The sequence below is a fragment of the Ciconia boyciana genome, chromosome 8 (assembly GCF_034638445.1).
Source record: "Ciconia boyciana chromosome 8, ASM3463844v1, whole genome shotgun sequence".
NCBI classification, from domain to species: domain Eukaryota; kingdom Metazoa; phylum Chordata; class Aves; order Ciconiiformes; family Ciconiidae; genus Ciconia; species Ciconia boyciana.
The window spans coordinates 14,915,863-14,939,378 of record NC_132941.1 but is presented as its reverse complement, the minus strand read 5'-3'; the positions used below and the strand labels follow the sequence as shown (position 1 = coordinate 14,939,378).

At 37.6% G+C, this 23,516-nt stretch overlaps 1 protein-coding gene across 9 annotated transcripts in view; it reads left to right on the top strand.

Moving 5' to 3' along the window:
* The first annotated feature begins 3,389 nt into the window (after nt 1-3,389).
* The window catches only part of WDR72 (WD repeat domain 72), a 128,388-nt gene continuing 108,261 nt past the window's right edge, over nt 3,390-23,516 (top strand). Inside the window, exons 1-7 of one of the 9 annotated variants that reach the window (XM_072871238.1) lie at nt 3,391-3,875; nt 7,666-7,744; nt 13,589-13,750; nt 14,842-14,948; nt 17,995-18,073; nt 21,101-21,275; nt 21,835-21,911. In XM_072871238.1, coding sequence (XP_072727339.1) covers nt 13,598-13,750; nt 14,842-14,948; nt 17,995-18,073; nt 21,101-21,275; nt 21,835-21,911 — 591 coding nt within the window. In that variant the 5' untranslated portion in view covers nt 3,391-3,875; nt 7,666-7,744; nt 13,589-13,597. Of the gene's footprint in view, nt 3,876-7,665; nt 7,745-11,712; nt 11,730-13,588; nt 13,751-14,841; nt 14,949-17,994; nt 18,074-21,100; nt 21,276-21,834; nt 21,912-23,516 lie in introns of those variants that run through there. The other 8 variants (XM_072871241.1, XM_072871239.1, XM_072871237.1 and 5 more) reach the window with 8 other exon arrangements.

Here is a 23,516-nt window from a genome sequence, read left to right as displayed (position 1 = left end):
CAGGTTCTTGCCAAGAACCCATGCCACAAAACAGGGAAATATATACAAATACTTACTCTTTGTAATTTTATCTTCCTGTATGCATGTTGTCTTTGCCACAACATTTTCAACTTAATGTATATATTTATTTTTACTTATATAAAAAATATTAAAGTTTTTACATAAAAAAAATCATTGAACATCATAAAAATAATTAAAGGATCAAATCTTTAACCTCATCTAATTACTTTTCATGCTACTGCTATGGCCCATATGGGATTTGACAGCAGCACAACAGCAGCATCCAGTGATTCTCTTTGCTCAAGAAAGTGATGAGATGGCTAAACCAGGGATAGTGAGAAAGGGACACAGCGAGGGAGCATTTCACAGGAAAAGAAGAGAGATAAATCAGAGTTCTGTGAACCTGATCATCATATCAACACTTTCAGAAATAACATGCAAAAGTTATGATAACAATTCCAACAACTGGTTCAGTCTCATACTTAAGGCAAGTCCATTTTTCGGCATTATTCTTAAAATCCTAGATTCTGTTCTTGAAACATGCATCAAAATCTCACTTTCTAATTTCTTAAAGAAAATAAATTACAACAAAGAGTTCCCAAACCTTGAACGACGTTATCTTAAAAATCTTGTGATATCTATAAATCATGCAATTTATTTTTAGAACCAAATCATTATTTTTAAAAGAATAGTGGTATGTGAATAGTACAATTTTCAGCAAAAGACTTTTATTGCCTACGCTGTGATTTGAAATCTGTCTTACCTGAGTACTTTTGACATAAGCTACATCAGTTTAGTTTGAGATACAGTGGTAAATCAATTTGGCTATAATGGTACACGTTTGTATGTGGGCATTTTATACTGGGATACATCTGGTTTCTAGCAGTTTGGTACAAGTTAAATTATTTTTAAGCAAAGTTAAATCATATACACAAAACTGCAGTAGGTTGGGAAATCTGTTCAACATCACCCCTATTAAACTAGTGCAGGAAAACATACTTTGTGTTAAGCCACTATTTAATGTTAATGATTTACCTGTTTTAGCTCTGTAGCAGTTCAATTGCTCTGTCCAAAATGAGTTATTAAAATGAAAATGTTACACAAACATTATACAAGATATGGGAAGTTTTATTTCTAGGTAGGGCCAGTGCTTTAAAAAAAAATGTATAATTTGTGATGCTACCACATCCACCTTATATTAAAACTTTTATCGTTTACAACAGATGAAAAGCTATGTATTTTTAAACACAATGCTTCATATTGTAGAGACTGAGAATGAAACAAAACCACTTGTTTTTTGGGGATAGTTCTTAATATCTGGAAGTATAAGTAGTATATATGATACATACAGCTTTCATAACCAGTATTTTTAATGTGCATCTGTAAATATATTTAAATGGTGTGGTATTAATATGTGTACTACTTTTATGGAATTATTTATTTTACCAAGGTAACAAATCCGGTGTTGAAAGACAAAATAGAAATCACACAGTTTCATGACCCTCTCGGAGCATAAGATGCAATTAAGGCCTTTGGAGTGACCTTCCCTTTGTGTCAAGTTGTGCTAAAATGTATGTGACAGTTTTTCTTATGGAAACCTCCATATATCGATGATTAAGGAGAGGCTGTCAAAATTATTTATTTAGGTTCACAGGCAGAATTCACAATTCATATGAAGTGCCAAAAAGCACAAGCAGTAGCTAGTTTATCCGTTAGGTTACTTGGTCTCATACAATTATTTCACTTTGTTGATAAGCATCTTTTGACTACAAAAACTTTAGCTGAGGTTCCAGTTATCGCTATTGACTTTAAAGGGCCAGTGTTCATCTTTTCTGAGAAAAATAATATTATGGTTTTTAAAGTAAGTTGACTTGTATCATCTCGTTTTGCTTTCAATATGGTTACTACTAAAATCCCCAGAAGCAAGCCCAGAAAAGAGGTACCTTTGTAAGTTTTCACCTAAGGTACCATATTTCAGTGTTCTTCACTTGGCCTGATACAATCTAATCAAACATCACCCTTTCCATTAAAGTTCTGTTTTCAGGGTTTATAACTTGCCTACATAAAATCATTCATAAGGTGAAGTGGTTTAAGAAGTCTCATCTTTCAAGGTTTTTATTTTATTGCATTAAAAATCTCCTGAAATCTGAACTACAGAACTGCTAAACCAAATAAAAACAAAAGTTTGGGAGAAGTGAGTTTCAAAGCGTTACAAACTTTACATGGTTTGGTTTTTTTTTTCATTGCATTCACTTACCTCTAAAATGTAGCCCATAGATGCAGACTATAATTACATTAACACATTTTAGAATATTACTATTTATCTCAAGGCAGATGCCTCAGGGAAGTAGTGTAAATGTGAATTCAATATACTAAAATAAAAACACCACGTACTTTAGCTACCATACTTTTTATATTAAAATAGGAAAACCATGGGCACTAAAAATACACTTAAATCTCTTAACATCCTTCCAACTCCCTGTGCATTTTAATGTCATTTCAAAAAAAATATCAGGCAAACAAATTTAGGAAGTAACGATTTCAGAGAAAAGAACTTTTTTATAGTGATGAGTATCATAATTTTGTTCGTAACCCTATAAGCGGCTCTGACTAAGTATTCCGGCAGTTAAAATGAACTCACGCCTATACTGTACAACCAGTTCAGCTTGGCTCCTCACAAGAATCTTTTGCAGACCATAGCTTTTCTGTGACTGACCTTTGAACAAAGAAGAGACAGACTATTGAACAAACAAACATCACATTTTTTTCTTACTGTATTCATTCACCGTAGTTTGTTCATTGCTTTCAGACAGAAATACTTGAAGCTAAGAACCCCGCGTTCTCAATGATACCTACCCTTCACACCACAGAGCACCCAGCTCAGCCGCTTACTGCCCTCAAAGACTGGCACGGCAGCTGCTGCCGATGCCCGCCCCTGTGCGAAGCCAGGCTCCCCCTCGGAGCACCTGCCCGGAGGCTGGCAAGCACCGGCCTGCACCGGGCCCACCGCTCGCGAGGAGAGCCAGCTCCGCCTCCAGCGGCACCTCCGCCCGGCTCCCGCAAGCGAACTGTCCTTTCCACCGTACTTAAAGCAGGGTGAGACGGGAAAAGTTTCCTGCCTCTCGTCGCCGAGCAGGGGGTAACCTCTGAGGGGCAGGCCGGGCCCTCAGCTCTGCGTCCCGAGCCTGCAGAGCCGCGAGGGGCGGGGCGGGCGGGTGAGTAGGGTGGCGGCAGCCCGGGCTTCACCCCACGTGCTTTTCCTCTGGCCCCTGCTCTGCTCGCTGTTTCGCCCTGAGCTGTCAGGGCAGAAAGCTACCGCGTAAAGCGCTTCTCCCGCCGGGCGCTCGCAGGACTGGGGGTGGCTGCGGGCGGCCTTGCCGCGGCCGCCGGGGCGGGAGCAAGAGCAGGGCTGGGTGTAGCCGCTCCCGGCTGGGATAAAACCCGTCCCAGCTCCCTCCCTTTCCCCTCCGCGCTCCCGCTGCTGCCGGCCGGTCCTCCCCCGCTCGCGGTGCCTGGGAGCCGCTGGAGGTAAGGGGCCGTGCCGCGGCCTCGCCTGCTCGGCTGGGCTCCAGGCACGGCTCCTCTCAGCCACCTTCCCCGCCGGTCCTTCTCCCCATAGGCTTCCAGCCCGGTGCTGGCCTCCCCGTCCCGCCAGCAGGGCCGGGCCGGGCTGGGGGCGGCGGGGGCACCCCGGAGGTGGCCCGGCTCTCTCCGCGGTGGGGTCGTTTGCCGGGGGTGTCCCTGCGCGTCCGGGCAGCGGGGCTGCGGCCGGGAGGCTCTGCTCCCTCGGGTGCCTCGGGAAAGCGACTGAGGCTGCGTTGGGATTTGCCGCGGCCAAGAAGAGCGGTAATAGCTGGTACCACAGAGCTCTTCTGGTGGGTTCTCAACCTTTTTGACTGGTGCGGCGGTTGCTTTTTCTTTCTTGGGCAAATTTCATCCAAGTTTCTGGGAGTCTTGTTTGGTCCCCTTGTACGTTTAGCATCAACTACATAACTTCGTTATATTTCAACTTTGATATCTGATGTTAGATGTCTGAAACTTCTGATTCCACGGTGATCTAGTGAATTATATATATTCCATCAATTGTCTTAGAGTATACTTATTCACGGGGCTTCTTGGAGAAAAGCAGTAACGTGAGGACACATCAGAGTACAAAATACTAGCTCATTGAAATGGGAAAACGCTTTTGTGTTATTTTAGTGATGCCTTATCGAGTAGATGCAACACCTTAGAGTAGAAATGCATTTGTGTCTGTTTTACAGCAGTTCTGTTTTCTCTTGAAAATAGTTCTGGTTAGAGATTTTTTGAGACTTGCTCAATTACAAGATTAGTCAGGGTGGCTCACTTGGAGCCTTGTGGTGCTTCTGTCAAGATTACTTTTCTAGACACTGCTAGAACAGCAATTGTGTCTTCTTAAACTATCGTGAAATTTTAGCATATCAGTAATGCTACTGGTACAGAACTATCATCTTTTGGGAATACTCATTGCAAAAATGTCTGTCAGGGTGAGCCAGTTCTGCTCAAAAGGTTTGTGTCAGTTGGTAGGACTGATTATATAAGAGCAGGTTTTTCTCCTTAAATTTTTTCAGTGTTAAAACTAGAAGTTTACTGTAATGAAAACTGCAATCCATGTATTGCAATGCATTGGATCAGTTTTGGACTTTGATTCTGCTTCATAATAAACAGTGTCTTTTTACTTAAGCAGATTTGACTGTGTTTATATAATAAATCCTTCCGAGTTGTTTACACTAAACAGCTGCATGCCCCATAGCAAAGAACACTGTGTAGAGGCCTGTTTGGTGATTAAGAGTATTCAAAGGGCAAAATGGAAAAATGAGCTCTTTTTGTCAGAGTTTGGAAATCCTCATTATGATGCAATTGATTACACCACTGATTAGTGATTATTACATCACTATGCAAAAACTAAAGGCTGATGAAATGTTTTAGTTGTTTTATTTCCAGCATCTGATTCCAATTTTGTTTGTTATTTAAACTTTCCAGAGTACAGTGTAGCTGAACCAAAAACATCACCTCTCTGATCAACAGGGTTTTTTTACCTTAAATAAGTTCAAGGTCACTTAAGGAAGACAAAATGAGTGACGTAAAGCTTTGATGCATATTCACTGCCTCTCAGTTTGAGATTTTTGTAAGTTTTTTTATGTTTCATGTGTCTTGACCTTACCAGATTTTATATCCTTTGTGTTAAAGCAGTGTAAATAAGAATGAATTCTGTAGGCTGAATTGTGGCTAGTTCATTACAGGATTTGTGATATTTCATAAAAATGAAAGTCGATCAAAGCTCTTGTAGATTACATGTGACTTTTGCTTGCATCTATGGGAAGTCTTGACACAGACTTAAAGTTTATTACTCTCGACACTTTCCAAGTTATGTAGGCCATAAACTTGGAGTTGACACCACCTTAGTAGACCCTTAGATTCATGTGGGATTATGTTGGGATCATTGACTTTTTAAAGGACATAAATGTCTTTCTGCTCATAAGACAATTTATAATTAAGAAAATGTAAGGAGCTGTCTCTTCAATATCATGAGGAAGCAGCACTTTCTCACATGGAAAACTGTTATGTTAGGCATAACTTAATGTATATAAAATTAAGGTTAAAACCTGTCTTTAAGTCAGTAAGATGCAATTTTGTAGAAATAAAAGCTTACATTCTGCAAAACTGATGGCCCTTTTCTGTCATGTGTACTTTCCTGTAAGAATTGATGAGTGAATGTCCTAAGACCTGATTATTGCTCTGCTTCAGCAAAGCATTTCACCATCTGAATATGAGTAACTCCACTGAAGGTGACTTAAGTGATACTACTGCTTAAGGCTTTGGAAGTGGCAAATAATTAATGTATATGTAGTTCTGTATAGTTAAGCAACATTTCATTTCCTGTGGATAACTATTCTTGTAGATGATAGGACATTCAGACACTATATTTCAGATGGTAAAATAAAATGTGGTTGTTTTTTCTTTAAAGATGTCTTTTATGGCTCCAAACACACTTGTATAATGTATTTCTTTTTCAAATAAACTTTGTATATATACTGATTATATATTATATATGATCCTGTATATATACTGATAATATATAATATATATATTATATATTATATACTGATCCTGTATATATGTGATTTAAAACCAAGTTAGCTAGCTCACATGTGTTAATTGTTGTCTAACATGTTTAAACAGCTGTTATATCATTGATGGTGGCTGTTGAAGTGTTTAATTACTGTGAAAGAAAGTGGGAATTTATATTTTTTCAGGCATTTTTAATTTTTCTACTTGGCAAAAGAGCATCTCGTGCCACTTTTCTAGCAAGCTTATAATAATGTAACAGCTGATGGGGTAAAACAGTAACTTCAAGGAGGTGAAGATTATTCTACTGTACCCTATGACAGTGTGTAAAGCACAAGTGTTCTGAGTTGTTGATGTTTTCACTGCCCCATTTTCCAGCTTAGGTGCAACATAAACTATTTTAATTAATATTGTGTCATCAAAAGGTTTTGAGATGGCCAATTGAATTCTGCCAAGATAGAGTCTTTTGATGAAAACATATCTTTATTGATTGTAGAAGAAGAAAATCATTCTTAAAATGAAATCCAGAGAAAAATCATATCCCTCAGAGAAAATTTCTGAGTGGCAGGCTGAGATTAACATCATAAAATTGAATTTGTGCTGCAAACCTTTGATGTAATCAGCAGCTGCGAGATGGTGTTGCCCTTACTGTGCTCCTTCTGATTGTGGTGAATTATTGTGTGGAATGAAATAAGTGTTTCATGTGTCACTCGTTCAAGAAATACAAACAAGGTATTACTAGGTGGTTCTTGCTAGTTAAAATGGGTTGTATTGATTCCTGGTCCCAGTCACTTGCTCCCTTGGACTGCAAAAGCAGTATGTTCACACCCCAGGGGAGATCTGGGTGTCACTCAACAGTGGCTCCTCCGGCCGATTAGGGTGTAGCCCTGACAGGTCTCGAGGGAAGTCCCATTAAATCTTAAACTGGAAGTGCAGTGGCATGCAGGCAGGGTCTCCAGGATGGAGCCGCAAAAAGCAAAGTAGAGGAAAAGGAGTGGAATACTGAGGGTCTGGCAGAATATATTAAAACACGAGGAAGTGCGTCATAGGATAGAAATGTTGATTACTGGAGTATTTTACTTGTTGCTTGCTGATTAGATATCTAAACTGAAATATTTGAAATATTTCTATATTTTTGCTGCTGTACCCACAGAGAGCAGACTCTGCATCTTAAAGGAGCCAGTTATTAGTTCTATTGTATGATGTGCTAAATATGAACTAGTTTTTAATTATCTTTTTAAAAAGCTCTTGATCTTTTTTTTCTTTTTGCTATTAACTGCTTCAAATGTCTTTTTGTTACCTTTGTCTTGTCTTGCTATGTTAGTGTCATTGCTTTGGTTGTCATTCCCTTTTCAGTTACCTAACCTCATATATCTTCTTTTTCCTTTTCCTTCATTACACACCCTGCCTTCTCCCCTGTAGCTTCTGTATCTCTGTTCTATTTCCATTTCTCTGTTAAGCATCTTTCTCAGCATTATATTTCTCTTTTCTAATTTATTCCATTGCTCACACCTATACAAATGTGCGCGTACCCTGCAGCTTCACAAATTGCAAAGTATTGTTGACCTGTATTTGCAGATCCATGGACACAATGGGCTTCTGAATAGCAACTTATATAAATAGCATATCTGTGAGCAGCATCATCAGCATCAATGTGGTATGTCTGCAGACTTACAAAGACAGCACTGTGTCACTTCTGCATCTTTACATTTTGTACTTTAGATACTTCTATTGAGGATTTTGTAAATGCAATATATTTTATTATTTATGCCTCTTAGGTGGACTTGCTATATATTGTGGACAGTGGATGAATATAATTTTTTTTAGTTCAGGAAATGTTACATCTTTGCTGATTACCAGAGATAACCTACAACATCCTTAAGGAGAGTGCAACATTTACATCGTGAAGTAAATTGAGAAGGTTGTGAAAGCAATATAGAATGGATCAGTAGACTGCAAGTCAAAGCTATTTTTAAGGAAAATAATTAGCTTATTTTCTTATATAGACAGTGAGAGAGAATGTGTCAGATAAAGCCAAAGAATGGACAGCAATAGGAGAATGAGAAAGGTTAGGAACACACAAACCTTAGGAATTTGTCATGAAGACCTACCAGGCTCTGCCTAAAATGTACTTCCTAACAGTTTACTGCAGTGATGAATCTAAAGGGCTGTGCGTGGGGAATTTATATTTTACTTAACCATCAAGGATATTGAAGCCTGGGCAAATAGAATTTTGCTAAACTGAGAAGACATGTGCTGTTCTTATAAAATTGTCAATAGTTGTTTTTAATCATTTTGGCCCATCTATCCTGTTTTGGTTTTTTTCCAAAGATTTGTATTTTTTAATCCAATACAAATAGTTAAATGCTGCCAATATATTAATATTTTCAGGACTGTAAGCCAATTTCTGCATTTTTTTGTGGCTGCACTGATTGCCACACTTTTAAGTGGACTTTGAAGCAACTGATCTTGTATTGATAGTTTAGGATGCATAGAAAACATTAAATAAGTATGAATATAAATTCAGAAAAGGTTTTTTGGGAGGTTGACTGTTACCTGTATAGTGAACTTTTTGTTGCATGAAGTCTTCTCTCCTTCTATAAGTAAGTTATAAAATCCTATTTGGTAGCTTTTGTTATGGGCTGTAGCTGAGTTATGAGGTTTCTGTCACAACCTTTTATTATGTGAACTGTTTGAGATTAGGCCTCTGGGAAGTTCAGTTCCTAGTTTTAAGGACCTTGATGTATGTGAGAACTGATAAATTTGGAATTAATTTAAAAATCAGGGTATGTATTTTCTTTATCAAGAAATGTGATTCTTATAACTGTAGTTAATAGTTTAATATTGTTCAGGATGTTTCATACTGGAAAGCTTCCTTTATGCTTTTGAGCAAACTCTGCATGTAAACGCAAGGACCAATAGGGAATGTGAGCTGCAGACTTCGGTGGGGGCAAAACAGAACCCAGATTTTTCACTTCAAATCACTGTGAGCACATGTGCATGCATGCTCCTAAGCTTAAGCAACTCTTCCCAAACTACCTGCTTTAGGATTATAATTTTTATCTTGAGAAAATGCAGCACAGGGATGTGTGCCTGAGGTTAAGCAGTAATTATGTGGCAGTGATTGGAAGGTCTGAGATGAGCCTAATAGAGAGGCTAACAAATTTTTTTTTTAAGGTCAGTAGAGGAGGCAGAGTCAATACATGCTTACTGTGTTGGAATTAGGACGCTATGGGGAAAGCATATGTTGAGTTATGATGGCACTGTTTCTTTATGGTATAATCTGACCTTTTTCATTCTACTCAGTTCATGACCAGTCCCAGTCAAAAAAGTGGAGTGATGAGGAAAAGCCTTTGCATTAATATGTGCTTAGAAAGGCATTCAAAGTCAGACCCCCTGCTCTCTGTCCCCTTAAAGCTTTTGACTAGACTTAAATACCTCATGACTTCTGTAGAATAAAAGGTGGTACTCAGCTTTTCAAATGAAACTTTAATTCTGTACAAATGGTCCAAAGTTGCTAAAGTAGTACAGCCAAAATCCTTGAAGCTGTGCAAATTGGGATAATTTTCCAAGGTAACAGAGGTTTGTGGTGTGGTTTCAGTGTGAAAAGTGTTCATAGAACTAGAGACAGGATGGTAGACATGTGACAACTTAGTGGTGGGATGAACTGGTATGGTTTTGAACAGGGAATATTTTTACAGTCATGAGGGAGTTCTTTTTGACAATGTGATCATAAAGGCAGGACAAGCAAAGACGTTTTTTAGGTTGTAAGCAGGGAGAAATGGGGAGTAGGACTGAGGAACTTGATTTAAAGTTGAATTACGGGTTAATACTGCGAATCAGACATGCTTGAATGGGCAGAGCTGGAGGAATTTGACACGTGCTGATAAGCTACATGCAGCTCAGATATGCCTTGGGCAATATTTGACTTTGTGGAAACAGTTTTTACCTTTTTAAAGGAACAGTCTGATAAATATCTGTTGATTTTATTAAAAAAAGTTTGCTCTAGGTGCCATCAGCATCACTAAATAGCTTTGATAAAGCTAAATATTGTCAGACAAAATGTGGATATGTGCATGTGAGTATGCAGTATTTCTAGGGAAGTCATGGTGTTCTTAGAAGCAAAGCTTTCATGCAAAATACTTACCTTGTGCGTCAAAATATCTTAATCCAAAAGAAAAGTTAACCAAGAGGAAAAAAGTTAAGGACTGTTTATTAACACGGAAGGTCATATACCTTCTGTTTTCTATTTCTCTTATGCTTCAGTTGTAATATAAAGGAAGAAGTACAAAATGTTCTTGTTACATTTCAGTCTAAATTAATTCTCTTATATAACCAATGTTTTGTCCATGGTAGTAGCTATTTATTAATTCATGACACTCATGGAGATCTAAAACAAATGAGTGCAAAGAGATCATCTATATATGAGCAAATTCTAGCAGTTTGTTTAGTTTTTAACTTCTGGTGATCTTCTTTGAGTTCTGTTACTCATCACTTGCTCAGCAGTAGGTCTTCTGCTGAGAATATTGATCTTGATTCTATGCTTCTTTTACAAGAAAATGTAATTTATGACTTCATATTCAATGCAGTACAAACCTGAATTCTGCTGCCTTATGGTGTCTTACACTAATTGAACACTCCCATGGCAAAAGTATAAAAGACTACATGAATGATATGCAAGAAAAAGCATTTTAAAGACTCCAGATTTGTCTTATCAAACTGCGAACTTGGCAGCCATGATTTTGTAAGCCCTATGAAAACAGTGAATTTTCTTTGCTTAGCTGAGACCTAAAAATGTATCATTAGAGTTTGGCTAGAACAATTTTCATTTCAGGGTATAAACTGGAAGAGAAGAGGACTTCAGTGTTCACCCGTAAGCATAATACTTCATATGACTACAGATTTAAAAAATAAGTTTTAGAAAAGTCAAATTCTAAAGTTGAGCTCAATAACATCTCTCAGTATTTTGTGATATGCCCACAAAGGCCTTTAAAATGAAACTAAATGTGATTTAGCCTAATAAACTCTTGACCTCAATTAATTTTCTCTTAGATTCCTCTTCCTTGGCCTTTGATGTTCTGGCTGAGGTTGTATGGCAGGACCTTGATAGTCTGCCATACCAGTCTTTTCAGCCTTTTTTCTCAGTAGCTGAGCCCTTCATCTCATGTTCTTGTCAGGAATCAAGACCATTTCTCTAGGTCTATGTCACTTAAGGCTTTTGTTAGTAGTAACAAAGATACCTCTTGTTTGTGTTCCTGCTTTTCAGCTGCTACTGTGCTGGATTTAGTGATGATTTGTACTACAGTTTCTTTAAACATAGCTTAAAAGGCTGCTTCTGTGCTCTCTTTCTGTCCTGTGGTCTCTTCTGAATTATCACAGGAACTGATCTTCATGTTACTTTGCATCATTCCTGTATTACTTCCTTTGGCTGGCTGTTATCTGCTGCCATGCATTTTGTTCTACCCAGTTCCTGTCTCTTCTCCCAAGATTTCAGCTTTGATATAATGTCTTTTGGCTGACCTCTCCCAACTGCAATGTTCTAGCATGGTACCTATTTAATTTTAAATATATTTGCTAAGGATGTGCTAAGGGCTCTGTTGTCTCCCCTTTCTCCAGGACAAATAGGAGAACACCTCTGAAAGGTGAGTTTTGCTTAGTGGCCGCAAAGCGGCTGCTCTGAAGTATCTCTTCAACGGTATTATTGCTGTTAGGATAAAAAGTAGGTGACATACAATATTTTGAAAAGAATAATTAAAGTATTTGTTTATTTAAGTGACCCTAGACAATGGGCATCTCAGTAAAGTTTGAGAACTTCAGTTTTCAGAGGAGTCACTTCACAGGCACAAGTCAACTTCATACCCTTCTCCATCCCTGACAACAGTTAGAAGCAGGTGACAACAATTTTCTGGCATTTTCTCCAGAAAGCTGAAAAGGGAGGTAAACAGATGCTTCAGAAGCATCTGTACAGGCTTTCTAGAAAAATGATGGAGAGAAGAACCTTCATAGGCTACAGGGAAGGAGTGCTGGAGACTGTTGTATACGCAAGTTAATAATTTGGGAATTTTGATACAGCTGACTTATATATGGGAATTGTTTGCATTTGGGCTACAGTAGACACTAGCAGCTTAGTGTAGGGCTTTTTCATGTAAAGACACTGATGTTAAAGATGTTGCTCATCTGTGTCTATTTTTAGCAATCAAGTGTTTCACATAAGTTGACCCAAAGGAGACATACTTGTTGGGTGTGTTACTAGGTTCCCTTAAAAGTCTTAACAACAGGACATATATGAATTTTTTTAGGTGAGTTGACTAGTTAAGTGCCAAATTATTTACAGTCAGATACTTACTGTTTTTGAATTTTAAAGGTATCATTGGGAATACTCTAGAAATGGTAGAGACTTATGAACATGGGAATTCGAACAGCAAACAATGTGACAGAAGGCTTGTGAGGTGACTGAGAGCAGCTTTCTCAAAGCTTTTGTTTAAAGGAAAACAAGTACAGAATTCAGCTAGCAAGCAGAGGTGGCTTTAAAAGGAACAGGCATCAAATTTAAAAACAAGCAAAGTAGAACTTTTTTAATAAGGAGGATTTTAGGATATCTTGTAAGTACTGGTGTTTGAACAGACACTGAAATAGTTTCCTGGAAATGCAATTCATAAGAGTCTATACTGAATTAACTAATGACCAGTAATCATTTTGGATAATTCCATTAAATCAGTTTTTTGCAGTAGTGACTAAAATCTATTGTATGATGACTTTTTCAGACACGGGACTCATGACTTGAGCCGCAGAAAGAGTCTGTTTGTTCTCCCTGTTTCCCAGCTTGCAACTCCGCCTCCACCTTTCTTTTGGGTCTTACCTCTAGGAAGTGCCACTGAATGGTTGAGGGTATAGTGCTTTGCTGTCCTGGGCCTCGTTTTTCTCTTCATCCCTAACCCACTACCTGTTCTTTCCTTCCAGCCCTATTATCTCTTTCTCTTGCCTTACCGTCCTAGGAACCACAGACTCTTTATTGACACCCTGCTGCTGTGCCATCTCCGTGCTCCAGCAGTTAGGTACTGAGAATGAGCAGCCCTGCTGGTTGGAGGGAATAAGGGAAGCATGGTATACTCCTCCAACCAAAATTAGGAAGAAGACAGTGACATGGGCCCATCAGAGCTAAGCCAGCTTGTGTGGGGCAGCACATGACTCCTGTTGCTGATATTTCAGTATTATGATAGTACTGATCCCTGGTAACTCTGGTCCTGTTTGGTACTGCCTAGATTTAAAATAGTGGCATATCACTGTCCTGCTGTATATTTAAGCTATTAGTGGATAGCTGTCTTAATAAAAGTGTTAGTGTGATGTTGGGAACAGCTAGAAAATGTTTCAAAGCCTCATCAACATTCTTGCAGCAGTATTTTTTAGCTCCCTTTTTCAGATGTTGATTAAATTGCCTTTAAGTTGTTTTTTCTTACATTTCATGTTACTTAGAATCATCATGACTTGTTTCTGTTTTCAGGTGCTGACTATGAAGGTATCAGTACAGGCTGTGGCAGTGTGGGGGAAAGTAGCTCCCTCTCACAGCATCACTGCTATTATGATTACAGATGACCAGCAGACTATAGTTACGGGAAGTCAAGAAGGACAAATATGTCTCTGGGATCTTTCATCAGAATTAAAGGTTTGTGTCCACTGTGCTACAGTCTGCCAAATAGACAGATTGGAGTTTTATCTTATATTATTAACAATGGGTTATCCAGACTCGCACTTACTTAGATTAAGTTTTAAAGACAGTGTGATATTTGTTCTAGGAAGCTCATGAAGAAAAAGAGTTGAAATGCCTATATGAGCAACCAGTTATTTGCAGACTTTGGAAAACTTTTTTCCTAGATTATTGTGACCTGTGGATTATAATTTGAGATTGTGTGCTGTGAGTAATGACAGCAAGTAAACATACACAATTACCATAATTCCTATCTTATAAAGTCTTTTTTTCCTTTTTTTAAATCAATTGCTGAGCATGGCCTGTCATTTAAGGAAAAAATATCTATTTATAAAACTAGAGCTCTCTACCAGGGTAACAATGGAAAAATTTGTGGAAAGATGGAAGAAGGAAGACAAAATATATTTTTTTGGTATAATTAAGCTGCAAACCTCCTGGCATATTATTGCTATTGCTTTGACTATTTAATATTTATTTTCCTGAGAATGGAACAGAGTCAAAGGAGTTCCATTTTTTAAATTCTGTGTTCCTAGAACTATGGTTCTGTTCTTTTTGGATTTGGCTGCCCCATTTGTGCTCAAATACAGCTTGAAACTTTAGTTTGCACTTATGGGCTACCTTTTTCCATTAAGATCTTTGCATGCAGTGAAGCTAATCAAGGGGATTACTTAAGCATGTGTTTCATACAGCATGTTTTTAAGAACTTTGCTATATCAATTCCCTATTTCACTCTGCCACTTTTGCTGCATGCTGTAGGGTGAAGGCCAGAGATATTCTGCACATTGCCTGTTTTATAACATTTGATAGCCCATAAATTCTTCAGAAGGTGCAATTTTTAAACTACAGTGAATAAAAAGACTGTACTTTATGCTGTGAACTGCATAATCCATCCACATCCTTGTACATTCCAGAAACATGACTAATAAGAATATAAAGCAGATTGACAATTACGCATTAATATCTACAAGTAGTATTCTCTAGCTTTTAGATCTCCTTAGTTTATACAGAAAATATTATGTTTAAGTTAAACCATTGTATTATTCTCCTAGATTTCATCTAAAGAAATTATCTTTGGCCATACTGCTTCTGTTACTTGTTTGGCAAAAGCAAGAGAGTTTGAGAAACAGCCATATGTAGTAAGTGCTACTGAAAATGGGTAGGTAACTGAATATTCAATTATTCATTTCTTAAATCATGAAATGTATGGCAGGTGTAGGTCCAATTCTGCATTTGGCAGAAGGTTTTTAATCCACTTCTTCCATGGTATGAAAAGGATAACAGCTACTTAGGATAATGACTGTATTGCGTATATACAATAGTCTAACTAAGAGCTCATCTCTTGGACAACAGAAGGGTTTGGCAGATTCAGATATCCAGTTAGTAGTCAGGAGAATTAATTGTTCAGAGGGTCAGCTAGGCCCCATTCAAAGGGAGAACAACAGGTTATTGGAGGGAATCAGCAGGTTCAGAAGCATTTTAATATCATGGTGCTTTTTTCTGTTCCTTCCTGAGCTCAGTCTTGAGAAATGAATCAGTACAAGAGGCTAATGCACTCTCATCCAGGTTATGCTTGCTCAGTGAGTGGGTATGGAAGCACAGAAAAGACTGCCCTTGAATAAAAGGCATATATGTTCCTTGTCTTTGTTTAAATCTGACTTGCTATTTTGGAGTACATCCTTTTAGAGGCTCATGACCTTGCAGCTTTTCTCCTGTGTTTGTTGTGACTTGGCCCATCACTTGAGTAAAACTAATTTCTGCAGTTCTGCTAGATTAGCATCCAAGAATTTTTTCTTTTCTCTCCAAATATTTGATAATCTTTTCAGCTGGGGTCTGAAGCCCGTCTGTTCAGGATTTCAGCTGTTGAAAGTAGTTAGGGCTAGCTTCTTACTTCCTTAAGGGCTCCTTAAACCATTTTTTCTTGCTGCCTAATGATATTCCCCTCTCATTTTGGGTTCATCTTTTCCAATTAACAGGACAGCTCTGTTAAAAGCTCTCCCCATTAAGAGTTCCTGTCAATTGCCCTTCTTCATGCTACACCTTGCAGCACGTTAAGGCTACTACTTCCTCACTGAGGAGCTTGTTTATCATTTCCAGCTGCTAGGATCTCTGTCTGATTCTCTCACTCAATCATGAGTGGACAAAGGGATAACTTGAGCAAACTGGTCCAGGCTTCTTAATCTTCAAAGGTTAGACTGCCGCACTGGACAGATAGTGGTAAAACAGTTCTGGTTATGTGCGGAAAGGAGGGTGAGAGGTCTACAGAACTAGTTTTGTATTGGCCTCCTACAATTCTACTCAAGGATTCAGAAGTGAAACTATTTTTCATCTTAATTTGGAAGTTCTGTTGGTGCAGTACTGTTTCCAGATCATACCGGAGAAAAAGATGCACTGTATTTCCAAAAAGCTGGAGTGAAAAGCGTTAAGAAACAAATGAGGTTTTTACTATAGGTATACCATACAGAGAGATGTTCATGTGCTAAAGGTTCTGCCTCTGAAGGGATCATCAGGCTTGCTTGGAATGTGTATAGGTAGGACTGAATAATCTTCTGGCCCCTTTAAATGTTCACTTTTACCAAATTACTGTTGACTTCTCATCTGTATTACATAAGGGCAAAGCATCCATCACTGATCCCTGGAAGGCTGCAACATGAAGTTGAGATAATTACAAATAGGAAGCCTCATCTTCAGAAGATGCAGGGTTTGTCGAACTGCATTTTTTGGCTTGTGAATCATTCATTTCTGCCATTTTCAAGCTTCCATCTCCTTGTATTGAGCGTGGAGGAAATTGCATGGAAGATGATACTTTCCCCGCATTCCACTTCAGAATCTCTTAAGTGTTTGTATAACTGACTTCTACCAGAAGGATGAGTATTGAACAGTATTTTTGTACTTTTATATGGAAATCTATAAATTAATCCATAATGATTCAGAAGTTCTCACTGATACCTGTCCTGTGTGTGCATATAGCATATGCTGTAGGACAGGGTTATCAGCACTCACTCCTTGTTAGTACACACAGTAAATTAAGTGCAACATGCAGAAGCTGAAGTTACATTCTGGTCTCATTTGTGCATGTTTGCATGTATGTATCAACTTTACTCTTTTAGCTACATTCCTGTAACTGTCATTCTGATATGAACAAGGAGAAATTCACTGCCTTAATGTTTAACAAACAGCATAAACATTCTGTAAGCTATCACTTCTGGGCTACCAACTCTGATGCTACACTACAGATGTATAGATTTCATGGCTTTTGCTCGGCTGAAAAATAGAAATTAAGTAATATTAGATTATCATAAAATGTGAAAGTGTGTAGATTAAAATGTAGATCACTAAGTAGTATTTCTGATATAATAAAATATTTTTTCGCAGTGTGTTCTTTAAGGTCTTGTACAGAAAATGTCTTGGAATGTAACTTCAGAAATCATAAAAAGATTTTCAACTGTGGAAATAATGCTTGCTCTTTAAATAAAATCTAAAAGCATCGAAGTTTAACATTCAGTTGCTGAGCTGTGACAACATACCTCGTACAACCTCATTTACAGCATTTAATTTGATTGTGTTTCTGTTGTACTCTAGTCCCATAGCATGTTGACTAATGTCTAGATGAGGAACACTGGCTGATGCGTCTTTCTCAAACGTTAACTTCAACTGTAATTAGGTGTAGCTAGACTGTTGTGCAGAGATTCAGGTTGTCGGGAGGCGAGTGCTGTATCAACAGCAGATTCCAGGGATAGCCTCATGGTGGCACTGTTTCTTCTTAACAGAAGTTGCGGTTCCTCTCAAGAACCGAAGTCGGATGCGGCAGAAGATGGATAGTGTTTTTCAAAACGTGTGGTTTAAGTTCAGTGAAATGAATCATTTTCAGGAGGATGTCGTTCCAGCGACAGATAGTTACAGTGACGCGTTGACGAGCTGTAATGGCAGTATACCTACAATTTGTTGTAGACCGGAGTTGGCCTTAAAGTCAGGTTTGCTGCAAGGCAGCAGGGTGTAATTACCAAAACAAAAAGAAATAGATACTGTATGTCATCCCCTGCTAATGACCACAACACTTTCTTACCTAGTAATCTGTAACAAAAAGCCACATAAACGACCAGACTGCACTTAAGTACAGCACTAAAGAAAAACTTGGTGGCACAAAATTATTCCAGCCAATTGAGTGGAAATGACAGAGAATAATATAAAGTTATCTTTGGCAGGGAGATGTGTGTTTGGAATGTCACTAGTGGACAATGCATTGAGAACGCAAAGCTTCCTTATAGGCATACAGCAATCTATGTAAGTATAGCAACTTTTCATGGAATATCTCTGCTCATTACAGGGGGAGTTTTGCTTTATTAACATATTTTTCAGAAATATACAATTTTAAATGTATAGCTCATAACATACTTAATAGGAGATAAACCTATTGCAATATAAGTGGTTTTATATGTTATTTTTCCTTTTTTGACTTCCTTCTAAGAAAAGAACTGAGACTTATGTTCCTCTGAACTCCTTAATCAAATCAAACTGATTCTTTTTAAGCTGCAAATGTCTGGAATGCAGTATCAATTAACTTATTGTAAAGTTTGGGCACCAGGTAGCAAAGTGAAACTGTATTAATCTTTACTCTTGTCCTGTGTGAAAATTGCATGGAAACTTCAAGTTTAGTGTTGGCTTTTTGATATATTTTAGAAGTACAAGCAATCTAGGCAAACTTTGTCAGTCAGTCTGCTGAAGATCTTGTTTTTAAACATTTAAAAGGTTTTGATGCCTAACTGCTGACCTCCCAAAGTCTACTCTGCCCCACTTCCAAAAATACACTTTCATTCATTGCAGAACTTGGGACAGATCACTTATTTTTCAGAGGTCAAATTGCTTTAAATATTACTTCAGATAATTTCAAGTGTCTTGCTTTGAACTCTATCCAGGTGCACTAAGTATTTAGATGTTGAAATGTGAGGGTGTGTTTGAAATACATGTGTGTATATGATTGAGGAGCCCAGCAGGTATGCATTTGATTCAGAGAGATGGCTTATTTCTGGATATGTTAGTAGAAGAGCAGCTCAGGGCTCCTAGGTTAATTAAAATGCTGTTTTTCTTCAGTGAGGAAGTCTAGGGTGGAACTAAACCTCCAAATGATGGAAGTCTGAGACCTCATGTGACTCAAACTATGGCCAAATTCAGAATCCAAATGTTTTAAAGCTTCCAGAAGAAACACTGTTTATCATTACACTGTTTTCGTTGACGTGATGAATTCAAACACTGTTGTTAATGATAATGGGAAGATAAAAAGCTTGGGTAAATTACCAAATAAAAATTATAGCAGAATAACTTCTTAATAATATATGCTTTTACATATGTGTGTGTGTATGTGTATATAAAAAAGCATAGATTAAGAAGTTATTCTTCTGTAATTTTTATTTATGTATATGTTTAAAGCATATATATTTTTACATATGTATGTATATACACACACAATACAATGCCTCAATTGTAATGTAATGAGGTGCGATATGATCTGCTTTGTGGTATTGCTCAAAATCTAATTAATTAGATTTTAATGGTTCAAACTATGGAGGAGTTCTGCAGAGAATCGGCAGATCTGCATTGTGGAGGTCAGAGGCAGAATCTTCATTCTTATCCTTCAAGTAGGAGAAGCAAATACTTTTATAAATTGTTACTTCTCTATTAGAAGTGAGCTAAGTGTAATTTTGGCTAGATGATTTTTGTCCTATAACTTGGGCAAGATGGCTAAAGGAAAATGGGAACATCTAACAGAAAACTTCCTTAGGAAAAAGAATAGATGTCACTAGGAGGGGAAACTATTCATAAAACGCAACCTTCAGATATATAAAATGGGGGGGGGGGGGGTGAGGGTTTTTTGGGGGTTTGGGTTTTTTGTTTTGGTGATTTTTGTTGTTGTTGTAGGTGGTGGTGGTATTCCATGGGGAATGATTGCTTGTGGCATAATAGTACCTGAGGGAGGATAATTTCCTACAGAATGTTATTGTCTGGGAGGTTTAGTGCACACTGATTTTGATAGCATCACCATTTAAAATTGTTGCTTTATTTTTAGTTGCTTTATTTTTAGTTAATGTTTTAGTAGGTTTTAATTAAACTACTAACCTATCCAGTCTAGTAGGTTCCTTTTGTTCAGTGTAGATGATTCAGCTATAAGTGGCAGGTGTTAAGCAGTGCAAACTGAATATTTGCCGTTTGAAATGAAGTTTAACGCCAGGGTCAACTCTTAACCATTTGTGGATCTTAACCAGTGTGGGATTTTCTCAGAGGATTGACTGACTATACAAATCTTCCAGCTCAAGCCTAATTTAAGAGTAACAGGAATTACAAATGGTTCCTACTGCTAAGCATTTCTGCCTCTGATCATTCATAATATCTGTGGTAATACTTATCCTGTTCCCAGTTACTTACCTTTTGTTTTCAGACTTCAGTTAGTTAACTGATAGACCAAGAATTATTATCTAAGCAAAACTGAATGTACAGAAAACTTGTAGTAAATGAGGCACAATTTTGTGGGTCTGTCTGATGTTTTCCTCTGACTACATGATTGTTCCCTTTACTTTAAGGTTACTATTTACTTGTAAATTCCATTTGAGGTGGCTGCTTACGCCTTTATAGCAATTATGTGTACAATTATGGATATATATGACACAAAATGCAAATGCCCTTGCACATATAAAACACCTAGCAAAAAAGAAATCTTCATAGTCACTCTGCACTTGTCACCTCTGTTCCTTAGTACTTTGCTATGTGTCCGTGTTCTTTTCTTTACACGATTGTTGAGAAAGAATGGATCTTCTGAACTATAGAGTATTTAGTGTCATAATGAAGAATATCTCATGGAGTAGAAATTCTTCCTGGAAAATAATGGAAAATTCGTTATGAATCTTCTGCATTTTCACCTGATTTTTTCATCTTTGTCTGCCTCTTGATAACTGGAGCCTTATCAAATGTTTGGAGAGAGATGAGGCCTCTCAGAGAAACAAGTCCCAGACTGTTTAGCAATTTATAATGAAAATTAACACCTTGATTGCTTCCAAAAATCCTGATATTTAGGCAGGGCAGATACTGCTTTCAGTATAAAACACCTCTTACTAAGCTGTATGCCTATATTAAATTGTCATATGTATCTGAAATGCTTGTGTCACTAGCAAAATTGTGTATGGTCTCACATATGCAGTACATTATTAGTAATGCTACAAGTGTTGATTACAATTCCAAGTATAACATGCTGAATGTGAAAAACAGGCGTGCACATTTGTGTAGTTCTGTATGCTGACTCTCTTCTTTTCACTTGTACAGTATTACCATTGCTCATTCCGAATGACAGGTGAAGGCTGGCTTCTTTGTTGTGGAGAATATCAAGATGTTCTTATTATTGATGCTAAGACTTTGGGTGTTCTTCACACTTTATCATCATCTCATTCTTCTGATTGGATAAATTGTATGTGTATTGTACACTCTGCAAGAATTCAAGGTATACATTGTAGGTGTATTTATGTAGGCCAATTAAATCATGATAAAATATTTCTGTATAGATAGTACAATCCTACTAGATCTAATATCTAATCACGTCTTAGAGCTGTTATGTACAAGATGTTAACGTTTCATTGGCAGCACCTAAGAAGGTGTTATTAATACTCCTAATGTTGGTCATGTTTCATTTAATATGTTTCTTAGAGAAAAACAAGCAGCCTCTACACTGGTGGTAAGCAGCTCATTTCTTGGATATAAGTATAAATTAATTTTGTAATGTCAGGTAAATTAAGGGTGCAAAGCCACTATTGTATTTCAATAGAAGGCATAGATCTGATTTGGACAAAATATTTATTTGCTATTTGCTTGCATGTTTTGTATTTCTGTATACCAATTAGTTATTTTTGTGTAAAATTAATATTTCATCTAAACAGTGTCCTGCAGAATCCTTGTTTTAGTGCTGTATAGAACACCAATGTCTATGCCAAGGATCTCTTTTGGTGTTAGGCACTGTTTGAACTTGGTTTCAAGTTGACTGTCGCACTGTTAACTTTTCACAGAAGACTCGTTGGTTGCAGTGTCTGTAACTGGAGTTCTTAAAGTGTGGGATCTATCTTCGTCTTTGAATAACATACAGGTCAGTTTGTATGAAGTGTGAAACAGCAATTTGAATGATAACATGAAAGTAGTAATATTCTCAAGTAAAGGATACATTGAAGCAGAATATGAATAAAAATTTAGAATCTTCTGGATGTGTATTAAATGGAGTTGATTGATTTTTTTGTCACAAAATTCTGAAAACACACCCTCGTATCACTATTTAAAATTAGTTGGGCCATTACACAGCTCTTGCCTTGACAACTGCCATGTCTTTTGCCTAGGCTTCATGTCTTTCCATATTCCATGATGCTGAAGTTGTAATGCTTTCCTTTTGTCCTGATAATGTCACTCCATTCTTTGAACCCCTTCACTCCTTCTTTTAAACTCAAAGCTCTTCAAAATTGGCTTTTGTACTCCCTCTTCACCCTTGTTACTTTCTTCAAAATGGTCCTTTAGACTTTGTTTTCCTCTGTTTGCCTCCCACAATGCTGTCTTCACTCAGAAAAGACTCTTACTGTATCAATGTCTTCACTTGGAAAAGACTCACTCTCACTGTGTCAAGTGCCCTATTTCTCCATCTTCAAACTCACTTATTCTGTGCAACTTTTCTGTGTTAATATTCTCAGCAGCTGTCGCTTGACATGCACAAGTGTTAGAACTGGAATACAATGTTTTGTGTTTGAACTAAACTCTGAGAGCTAGATTCACAAAGGGACTTCAGTATTACAGCTAAGTACTATGAATCAGCAACATAAATGGCAAAATGTCAAGTCTTCTCTGAACACCCCTAATACATTACTGCCTTCACAAACTGCAGAGCATGCCACAGCACTACTTATTAATGGGTAGAATCAGGCCCCTCAGGAGGGTCTGTCACATTTGATGCCATACCAATGTTTTTGTGATGTGTTTTTGGTTTATCTGCAATGTTTTAGAGGGGGTCTTTTCCACATTCCTAGGGCAAAAAATACTTCCATGCTCTAGAAATTCTGGGGACTGTAACAACTGATTACAGACATCAGAGAAGCATGTATGGTATGGTGCCATCCTTTTACTGCCCGGGGTCTTTTGTGAAGGGAGGAGTGCAGAGTTGGTAACAATCCAGCTACTTCATATGTTAAAGAGCAGTATTTTAATAAATATTGTTGGATGTAATTGGAATTAATTGGAGCTGCAAGGTGTAATGAGAGAATGGTTTGCAGTTTGATAGCCCTGATTCCATGACCAGCATACCCATTCTTTGAGAGGTTTTGATACTAGTGGTATCTTTCAAAACAGAAAACATTAGTTTTCGGTGATTTAATCGTTAATAAAAATAATTCCAATACAATAATTTTGAGCCTGTTGGCCTCTAAGTCTGATATTCACACAAAAGGGGTGAAAATACTTTTTTTTTTTTTAAACCATCCATACATTCAGTAATACAAAGCTAAGAAAATGAATTGGTTTTCCACTACTTTTTAGAGGTGTTAAGTTCAAACAAGACATATGACAACACCATATGTCTTAGACTGTCCTGGTTGCAACAAGGATGAGTGGGAAAGCAGAATATTCATCAGCCATTCTGAATCTGATACTGTCAGTTTATAGGTTGTTGTAGCTATTTTTTTGACTGAAGAATACTTAGGAGATATTCATTACA